Genomic DNA, 11,027 nt, shown 5'->3' with positions numbered 1-11,027 from the left:
TCCTACGGTATCCGGGAGTTGCACAAGCTCATGGTCTAAGGAAATGATACTTGACATTAGAAAAGCTTTAGCAGACGAACTACACGATCTTTATGCTAGGCTTAGGATTGGGTCTTGTCCATCACATCATTCTCATAATGATGTGATCCCGTTATCAACGACATCCAATGTCCATGGTCAGGAAACCGTAACCATCTATTGATCAACGAGCTAGTCAACTAGAGGCTTACTAGGGACATGGTGTTGTCTATGTATCCACACATGTATCTGAGTTTCCTATCAATACAATTCTAGCATGGATAATAAACGATTATCATGAACAATGAAATATGATATAAAAATAACTAATTTATTATTGCCTCTAGGGCATATTTCCAACAATTTTGTATTAAAAAAGTAGTGTGGATACAGTGAAATGCGAAATCCACATTAGAATTGGAGATCGCTACGTGACACACACTCTAATTCAAATAACTAACTACGTGACACACACTCTAATTCAAATAACTAATTATGTGACACACACTCTAATCCACGTTAGCGTGGGTACCGTTTTGATTTTTTTCAAATAACTCCTCATTAATTAATTTATAGTACTCCTTTTGTTCACTTTTATAAGACCTTGAAGACATTTTAGACAATGTGCAAAACAGTTCATTTTAAGTTGTCTGAACCGACTTACAAAAGTGAACAGATGGAGTATCTCGTTTCGAATGACTAATTATTGCAAGGAAAACACGGGCATGGTAATACATACAGATTCATTTGCAAATGAAAGAAGATTCGTTTGCATTCTCAAATGTAGGCGCACCAGGCAGACCAGGGTCGTGTCGGGGTGGACGCTGCTTCGGTGCCTTAAAGGCAACTGCCTTTGGGTCACTGACATGTGGGCCAGCCACCTGTTGGCCCCACATGTCATGGACACAAAGGCGGGTGCCTTAAGGCACCGAAGCATAGTCCTGTCGGGGTGGTCGCGTGTGTCGGACGGACGCGTAGCACCCAGCCACCCACCCCCCTTCCCCCCAAAAAAAGGACGACAACAATATAAGTTCGCGCTTCCACGTTTCAGATTGAAATATCTAGTGGCCCCAATTCCAGCCCTGCAAAATCTCTCTTCTCCATCGTCCCCTTTCGCGCCCAGATTGCTCAAATCCCTAATTCGCCGCCAACCCTCGAATCGCCCCTCGTCTCGTCTCTTTCGCCACCGTTCCCCACCTCTGTGCCGGACGACGACGAAGACGACGGTCGCGCTTCACCACCGCACCGGAGCTACCTCATCTACGCCCTCGTCCACCGCACCGGGTGGTCCACCGACAACGTCGGCCGCCGCAACCGACATGCCTCATAGACACAGAGTTCCATCGCATCAGGTGCGCTTCACCGATGCCGTCTCCCAGCTCACCGGGGCTACTTCACCGAGCACATCGTCGCACCTCCGCCCCCCGAGGCCGTTGGGGCTTCACCAACGGTCTCGTCCACCGCATCGTAGCGCTCCGCTGCCACTCAATATCTGCATCCGTGCGTGGCCAGCCAACGCCAGCGCATCACCCTCAACGGCTCTGAAGTGACCCGCACTCTAGCTAGGCGAGCATGCCCAAACGCCGGCCCGAACTAGGTATCCACACATCACTCTCTTGTGCACTGTTCCGACGATGTTTGGATATCCTTTCACTGCTCTCTTAGCTTACATGCCTATGCAACTCTGACTTTAACTCTTATTTCTTCTGGAGATATCATCTGAAACAAGCAAATCCATTTTTTAGCGAAGCATGATGGCGCTATGGGATCTGGTACACATCCTGCAGACCCGTATAACCTTGTAAGTATCTGTCCTCTGGTACAACATCAATGTCGATTCCTCTTATTTGATCAACCATTCGCCGTGTCAAAAATGCAGAGGGGGATGCAAGGAGCACAAGGCCTGCACATCCAAGCAAGTGGTAACATGGACTTGTACATGGAACATCCCAAGCGCAAGCAGAGCTGCAATGAGCCTGTACAACGAGCTAGCGTAAGTCCCTGCATTTCATTTAATTCATACTGGCATTCGTGTATGATTTGTGTGCAGTGGCTGATCCACGAATTCAAGTTACTAGGGGCGAACATTTAACTTAAAAAATACAAAGGCACTTGCACTCCAGAAATCAACATAACTTGAGAAATGTGAAGCTACATGCACTTTGAAAACCAGCTAATGATCCAAAGTAGTTCAGATTATAAACACTAAATGATGCAAGCACCAAAAAATACAAGATGCAACATGGTGTACAAGGACTACAAACATGGTCTGTACCTGCTTGAATTATTCGTTCTCTAGCTGAAAATATCGAAGTGTAATTGCACGTATAACCAGTGCACAAACTACATATCAATATATCTATCCTGCACAAGTATGCCAATAGTTTCAAACAATAGATTAGAAAAGTATTTATGTTATGTTGTCATGATACAGGGACTTTCTGGTAGATGGCCTCGACGTTTCCTCAAGCTATGAAAATGCACTATAATTTGCTTGTCATCAATGCCTGCAAATCTCTGTCTCTCTCAACATAGTAGATCATCATTAGACACTAAATCCTTCAATGAGCTTGAATAATGCTTGCATTAGATCCCTCATTAGACACTATATGTTCATCACCAGGAGCATGTAAAATGTTTGCATCAAATCCTTCATTAGCAGTCTGTTCATTAGACACTTCAGGCTCAAGAACAACATGAGCTTGTATGTTTGCACCGGAAACTTGATTAGATACATCAGATTCAGTCAGTTCAGTATTGATTGGGGGAGTTATAAAATAAGTAGAAATTGGTTTCATTTTCTCATAGGTTTCCTACATACAAGCAGTTTTACAACACCGTCAGGTTTAACTATTGGCCAAAAATTGAAGAGTTGAATTAGATATAATCAAGGATGTGATGTACCTGCTCGTTGCCCATGCTACTCTTGCAAGCTGCGACTGTCCGTTTGCGCAAGCTCGATGCCATGCCCGTGCTGCCGCCGCTGCCTCCCACGCAGGCTACACCCAGGGTTGGATCTTCATCTTCTTGTCCTTCCGTTCGCTTGAAGCCCGGTGACCGCCCTCCAACGTGGGCGCGAGGAAGTGTTGTGTCGGTCTGTCCAGCGGCGGCTAGGTTAGGAGCGAAGCAGACTGGAGGCTGGAGGGAATGAATTGGGATTTTTCCTGCTGTCGATCGATATGGGAGGCGCCAGTTTAGGCTGCGAGCCTGCTATAGGGCCTGCCTTGCACTTATGTTATTGGCCCATCCAAATTGAAACATTTTTCTTCATTTTTTACATTGTCTGCTCATGCGTTGGGACGAACAAAACTAGCATGGGCCAACCTGGACGACTCAAACTAGGTGCACACTTTCCAGCCACCTGAGGCGGCCGCCCATACCAGCCCCTATGGTGGCGTTGCCCCTTTTTGCGTGTATGATTGGATAGTGAAAAATATTCCAGTGGCACTTTTGATTTACCCATAGAATCGTTGAATTGCTTGTTTCTATGAACTGAGTTCGCCAATGATGTGAAGGATGCCAGTCTTTTCATCCTATTGTAGCTTGCTTAGATCTCGATATGCCAAAAGTAATCGCATGAAATATACAGTAAAAGCCAGTGTGATGTGTTTGGATACAACTAGTCTGACTACACGTCCTCATATAACATATCAAGGACGCACCATCTTACCAGACTAACCATTCGACTTACCCATGCAGTGTGGGAAGAAAGAAGTATTGGGACTGCGTATTGATACGTCTCCAACGTATCTATAATTTTTTATTGCTCCATGCTATATTATCTACTGTTTTGGACTATATTGGGCTTTTTTCCACTTTTATATTATTTTTGGGACTAACCTATTAACCGGAGGCCCAGCCCAGAATTGCTGTTTTTTGCCTATTTTAGTGTTTCGAAGAAATGGAATATCAAACGGAGTCCAAACAGAATAATCCTTTCTGGAACGTGATTTTCTTCCCGAATATGACCCAGGAGACTTGGACCCTACGCCAAGGAAGCTTCGAGGTGGGCACGAGGTAGGGAGGCGCGCCCTACACCCCCAGGCGCGCCCCCACCCTCGTGGGCCCACCGAAGCTCCACCGACGTACTTCTTCCTCCTATATAAATCCACGTACCCTCAAACGATCAGAACGGAGCCAAAAACCTAATTCCACAGCCGCAACTTTCTGTATCACGAGATCCCATCTTGGGGCCTGTTCTGGAGCTCCGCCGGAGAGGGCCTCTCCTCTTCGGGGAAAACCAACGCAAGCTCAAGAGGTAGCAAGAAGAATTTCTGGCGCCGTTGCCGGGGAGGCTTACGCAAAAGTCAAGTCAAGATTTGAACTCCCGTCAACGAGCCATTTCTGGCGCCGTTGCCGGGAAGTCTACGCAAAAAGTCAACATACCAAGTACCCATCACAATCCCTATCTCTCGCATTACATTAGTTGCCATTTGCCTCTCGTTTTCCTCTCCCCCACTTCACCCTTGCCGTTTTATTCGCCCTTCTTTTGTTCGATCTTGCGTTACCATGTGCCTTCTTTTTGCTTGCATCTTTGCTTGCTAAGAGTTTATGGATCCTCATCCACTTGCTAATCTCTTTAAGATATCCAATTATGTAGAACTTATTGCTATTGATTTGAATGCACTAGATTATCTTTATAAGGTTTTGCCTGAAATCCGTGAATCTAAAAATTGTGATGAAGTGCTTTATAAAGTGATTCATGATAGATATTTGAATAAAAAGCATGATTGCAATGATTTTAAGATAAATTCTATTGATGTCAATTGTGCTAATAATATGCAAAACCCTAAGCTTGGGGATGCTAGTTTTGCTATGTCTACTACTTGTTGCAACGATCAGGATTGAGGAGATTCTTCTTATGATCTTGAAAATTTATTTAATCCCCATGATGAATATGAGATTGATAATATTGTTTGCAATAATATTGAAAGTGGGTTTCGAAGAGTGTCAACTTCAGATCCCACATATTTGGAGAATATTCAATCTTATGAAGTTTTTGATAAAACTGGGTTTGGAGATGTCATGACTTTAGTTAATGTTAATCCCACTATTTTGGAAGAGTGTCAACTTTGCATGCATGTGGATCATGTTAAGAATATGTTTTGTGATAGCTATATTGTTGAATTTTCTTATGATCCTACATGTAATTATTATGAGAGAGGAAAATATGGTTGTAGAAACTTTCATGCTACTAAATTACCTCTCGTTATGTTGAGATTACTATTGTCTCTTTCCGCTTCCTTGCATATGCTAGTTTTTGCGTGCTATGATAATTTGTTTGCCTATAAGATGCCTATGCATAGGAAGTATTTTAGACTTAGATGTGTTTGTCACGTGCTTCATGATGCTCTCTTTATGTTTCAATTGCTATCTTTCATGTGAGCATCATTATCAATGCCTAGCTAGGGGCGTTAAACGATAGCGCTTGTTGGGAGGCAACCCAATTTTATTTTTAATTTTTTGTGTTTTTCTTCTATTAGAGAATAAATAACCCATCTACCTTCTTTTTGGATGTGGTTTTTTGTTTTAATTAGTGTTTGTGCCAAGCTAGACCTATTGGATCTTCTTGGACGATAGTTATTTGATCTTGCTGTAATTTCCAGAAACTTTGCGTTCAGTGCCCGAATTATTAAAAATCATCAGAATGTGATAAAATACTGATTCCAATTGCTGATGATCAATAAAAAAATTGTCTAGGTCGTCTAATTTTGGTATATTTTTTGGAGTTCCAGAAGTTTGCTTTAGTTACAGATTACTACTGACTGTTCTGTTTTTGACAGATTCTGTTTTTCGTGTGTTGTTTGCTTATTTTGATGAATCTATGGTTAGTAAAATAGTTTCTAATCCATACAGAAGTTGGAATACAGTAGGTTTAACACCAATAAAAATAAAGAATGATTTCATTACAGTACTTTGAAGTGGTCTTTTGTTTTCTTTCTCTAACGGAGCTCACGAGATTTCTATTGAGTTTTGTGTTGTGAAGTTTTCAAGTTTTGGGTGAATTCTTTTGATGGATTATGGAACAAGGAGTGGAAAGAGCCTAAGCTTGGGGATTCCCATGGCACCCCCAAGATAATCCAAGGACACCAAAAATTCAAAGCTTGGGGATGCCCCGAAAGGCATCCCCTCTTTCGTCCACTTCCATCGGTAATTTACTTGGAGCTATATTTTTATTCATCAACATGATATGTGTTTTGCTTGGAGCGTCTTGTATTATTTGTGTCTTTGTTTGTTAGTATGCCACAATCATCCTTGCTGTACACACCTTTTGAGAGAGCCATACATGAATTGGAATTTGATAGAATAATCTATGTGGTTCACTTATATCTTTTGAGCTATGTAGTTTTGCTCTATGTGATTCACTTATATCTTTTGAGCGTTATAATTTTTCTCTGTGTGCTTCACTTATATCTTTTAGAGCACGGTGGTGGTTTTGTTTTAAAGAAACTATTGATCTCTCATGCTTCACTTAAATTATTTTGAGAGTCGTAATAGCATGGTAATTTGCTTAATAATAATATGCTTCGTATTTAAGATTTGTGAAACTTTCTTTTGAGTGCGTTGAATACTAAGAAAAGATTGAAGCATGATAATTGTTTTGAGATATGGAGGTGATAATATTAGAGTCATGCTAGTTGAGTAGTTGTGAATTTAAAGAATACTTTTGTTAAAGTTTGTGATTCCCGTAGCATGCACGTATGGTGAACCGTTATGTGATGAAGTCAAAGCATAATTTATTTATTGGTTGTCTTCCTTATGAGTGGCGGTCGGGTACGAGTGATGGTCTTTTCCTACCAATCTATCCCCCTAGGAGCATGCACGTAATACTTTGCTTTGATAACTTCTAGATTTTTGCAATAAGTATATGAGTTCTTTATGACTAATGTTGAGTCCATGGATTATACGCACTTTTTCCCATCCTTCCACCATTGCTAGCCTCTCTAATACCGCGCACCTTTCGCCGGTATCATACACCCACCATATACCTTCCTCAAAACAGCCACCATACCTACCTATCATGGCATTTCCATAGCCATTCCGAGATATATTGCCATGCAACTTTCCACCGTTCCGTTTATTATGACACGCTCCATCATTGTCATATTGCTAGCATGATCATGTAGTTGACATCGTATTTGTGGCAAAGCCACCGTGCATAATTATTTCATATATGTCACTCTTGATTCATTGCATATCCCGGTACACCGCTGGAGGCACTCGTATAGAGTCATATTTGTTCTAAGTATCGAGTTGTAATTATTGAGTTGTAAGAAAAATAAAAGTGTGATGATCATCATTTCACTACTAGGAAAAGGGCTATAGATGAAATTGACACTAATGACGCACCAGGCAAGTGGTGCGCCACTACTATATACTAATGGCGCACCATGTGCTGGTGCGCCATTAGTGTGGAAGACATTAATGGCGCACCAGACACACGGTGCGCCACTAGTAACAATTTTTTTTCATTTTTCCAAACAAACTAATGGCGCATCCTGGCAAAGTGCGCCATTACTAGTTCTAACTAGTAATGGCGCACCACAACCACGGTGTGCCACTACTAACAATTATATATATATATATATTACAAAACTAGTTATGGCGCACCCTAACTGGTGCACCATTGATATACCTCTCGATCTGTTCCAAAACTCCCTCTCCATATGTTCCTCCCTCCCTCGCTCCCACATCAGCATTGACCCCACCCCCACCGACGACCTCGCCCTCTCCCCCACCGAGCTTCTCTCCCCACCCTAGGTCGAGGAGCCGCATATCGAGCAGGTCAGGCCCGATCCGCCAGCGGCGCTTCCCCGATCCGCGCCATCTCCAAGGGTCGCCTCCCCTCGTCTCTTCCTCCCTCGATCTGCTCCGCCGCCCCGGTTCCTTCCGATTCTCGCCGCCGGCTTACTCTTCTCTCCTCTCTCTCTCTCTCTCTCGATCTGCAGCACCATAGGGGAGTCACGGACGGGGCAGAGGAACCTCCTCTCTTGATCTGGAGCTGCGTGCCGGCGTTCTTGCAGCGGGGTGGAGGGCTAGGTGGGATTCCGGCGGGCTAACGGCGGTGGCAGAGGCACAGCACACTCTTCTCTCCTCAAGGTATGAGCCTCTCTCAGATCCCCATGTATATGCTACATGTGGAACTTTTTTTACTCATGGATTTGTCTAGCCGAGAGAGAGAGAGTTCGAATCGTGGTTGCTTTTTGATTCATGACTGCTTGTTGATCCAATATTTACTCCAATTAATGTTGTCCAGTATATGTCTGCAATATATGCTAATGGTGGATAATGTTGTCCAGTACGAGCCTCCTCTGCAGCAGAGCTCCAGCAGTGTTGGTAGTCACACCGTGGCACTGGTGTGGCTGAGTTTCTGCTACGGCTACAACCCCTCTTTGTGAGCTCCTCCTTTCCTCTCTCTGTTCTCTCTATGATCTAGCCCTAGTTCATGTTTTAGATGCTTTGGTAGTCCTACTAGTTCTGGCTGTATGTTCCAGATGAGCATCAATTAATTTTGGTGCTCTCTGTGATAGTTATATCTTGATCTAGGGTTGCCAGTTGCTGTGCTCTAGGTCATTTGTGATGGCTCTCTGTGGTGGTCATCTTGCTCACTGAACTTGCTGCATACATGCTCCTGTGGGTGCTGTTGGCTATCTAAGTGTGTGTAATTTAACTTGGGCGCTGTTGGCTATCTAAGTGTGTGTGTGTAATTTAACTTATGCTAGGGTTCTGGGCTGTTAATTTAACTTGGCTACTCTCTATATTTGTGGCACTCTAATTGGCTTAGCTATTGGATTTTCTAACTAGTTTTAGTTGCTCAAATGCATAGGTACACCTGTGCATTTGTGGTGGCTTTAACTGGGTAAAATCCAATTGGTCTTGGTCATTTGGACAGTGCAAATGATCTGGTCTTGCACTACTGGATGTTCTGTTTTTGTTGCTGCTGCTGTTTTTCTGCCTGTAAGGGTTGAATTCGTTCTACCATGCTACTAGACATTACTAATGTTTGATTAAATAAGCATGGGAAACATTCAGATGTTGACTTCTTTTCTTTCTACCATGCTGCTAGACATTACTAATGGCATGTTCAAGCTTCTTGGCAGCATGTTAATAAATAATATGGCATCTGATTGAATAACTTTAAATGCATGCAAGATTTGATAAGCATGGTGGGAAGCAGCCACCGCCGCTCTGCCTCACCGGAGTACGAGTTGGATGCTTTCTAGTTCTTTAGTATCATACTTTCTTCTTGACTATCAGCCACAAGGCAGGTATATAAAACGAGAGATCTCCCCTTCACCCATCTCATTATGATAACTATGTTATTTGCTACATCACTCCTTGTCCCAAATTGCAGAGGCTGCCCGACACTTTTATGAAGATGCTGGGTGAAGATCCGCCAGATAATGTGAAGCTCCGACAGGCTGGCAGCGAGGTTCGTAGGCTGTGGGACGTGGAGTTGGTGATCGAGGAGGGCCACATGTACCTGTGCCATGGCTGGGAGAAGTTCTACAGTGCCTACGACCTGCGGACCGGGTACTTTCTTCTCTTCAGGTACGACGATGATGCCACAATGCTCATCGTGAAGGTTTGCAACACGACTATGTGTCGCATGCGCTACGCTGACGACGAAGATGCCAGTGCGTTCCGCCTCTTCTTATTCCTCTACATTTGGCTTTGTCTCACATCGATTGTTAACGGTCATTGTTGCATTTGGACAGGCAATGGGAGCAGCAGCAGCGACACTGGCTACAGCCAAAGCAGCAGCGATTATGGCTGTAGCAAAAGCAACAACGATTCTGGCTTTAGCGAAAGCAGCAGTGATTCTGACAACAAGAAGGATGATCCGGACTGGAGTGGGGGAGAAGAGGAGCAGAGTGGGGATGAGGAGCTGCAGGATGACGATGGGCATCAGGCCGAGGATGACCTAGCGCTGGTGGTGGCTGACCAAGGGCAAGAGATGGTGGTGGCTGACCATGGGCAAGAGATGGTGGTGGCTGACCATGGGCAAGAGATGGTGGTGGCTGACCATGGGCAAGATATGGTGGTGGCTAAGGATGACCTAGCGATGGTCGTGCCCGTCCTGCCTGAAGGTGGCCTCGCGATGGTGGTGGTGCCTGACAATGACCACGCACCGGTGGTGGCGCCGACGATCCCACAGCTGGGCGACATGACCACGCCAATTGTGGTAGAAGACTACATCCCACAGCTGCCTCCACCGCCTCGCCGCTCTTGGCGCATCAGGCTGAGGAAGGAGAAGGAGAAGAACAATGAGAACTGAACTATGTCAGGTATGTCAGATCTCCAAAATGATATATATATATATATATACTTAGTTACCTATGTTATCTCTAATATGCTTAGTTTCCTATAGGTTAGCTCCAAAATAACTTATGTTAGCACAAAATGACCAAGTTTACATAATAAGCTTATAGTCTTCTTCTTATTCTTCTTCTTTTCCAAAATGACATAGGTTAGCTTCATTTTACCTAAGTTGGCTCTAATATGCTAAATTAGAGCTTATATGCTTAGTTTCCTATAGGTTAGCTCCAAAATTACTTATGTTAGCACAAAATGATCAAGTTTACATAATAAGCTTATAGTCTTCTTCTTATTCTTCTTATTCTTCCAAAATGACATAGGTTAGCTTCATTTTACCTAAGTTGGCTCTAATATGCTAACTTAGAGCTTATATGCTTAGTTTCCTATAGGTTAGCTCCAAAATTACTTATGTTAGCACAAAATGATCAAGTTTACATAATAAGCTTATAGTCTTCTTCTTATTCTTCTTCTTTTCCAAAATGACATAGGTTAGCTTCATTTTACCTAAGTTGGCTCTAATATGCTAACTTAGAGCTTATATGCTTAGTTTCCTATAGGTTAGCTCCAAAATTACTTATGTTAGCACAAAATGATCAAGTTTACATAATAAGCTTATAGTCTTCTTCTTATTCTTCTTATTCTTCTTCTAGTATTCTTCTAGTGTTCTTCTTCTTCTACTATTCTTCTAG

At 43.2% G+C, this 11,027-nt stretch overlaps 1 protein-coding gene across 1 annotated transcript; it reads left to right on the top strand.

Moving 5' to 3' along the window:
• Positions 1–9,391: 9,391 nt before the first annotated feature.
• LOC147963448 (uncharacterized) lies at positions 9,392–10,297 on the top strand. Its single transcript, XM_087526585.1, has 2 exons — positions 9,392–9,656; positions 9,738–10,297. The coding sequence occupies exons 1-2, from the start codon at positions 9,392–9,394 to the stop codon at positions 10,295–10,297; spliced, it is 825 nt and encodes a 274-aa protein (XP_087382711.1).
• The last annotated feature ends 730 nt before the right edge of the window (positions 10,298–11,027 follow it).

Source organism: Triticum urartu, chromosome 6A (genome assembly GCF_056163025.1).
Source record: "Triticum urartu cultivar PI428250 chromosome 6A, HENAU_Tu73, whole genome shotgun sequence".
NCBI lineage: Eukaryota > Viridiplantae > Streptophyta > Magnoliopsida > Poales > Poaceae > Triticum > Triticum urartu.
Note: the sequence above shows the minus strand (reverse complement) of the source record. Positions and strands in the feature narration are given on the sequence as shown.

Bases quoted from the DNA above. Each gene is read 5' to 3' on its own strand.
- LOC147963448 (XM_087526585.1), top strand. From the start codon at position 9,392: ATGAAGATGCTGGGTGAAGATCCGCCAGATAATGTGAAGCTCCGACAG. The intron at 9,657-9,737 runs GTGCGTTCCGCC...GCATTTGGACAG, and splicing joins CGCTGACGACGAAGATGCCA to GCAATGGGAGCAGCAGCAGC.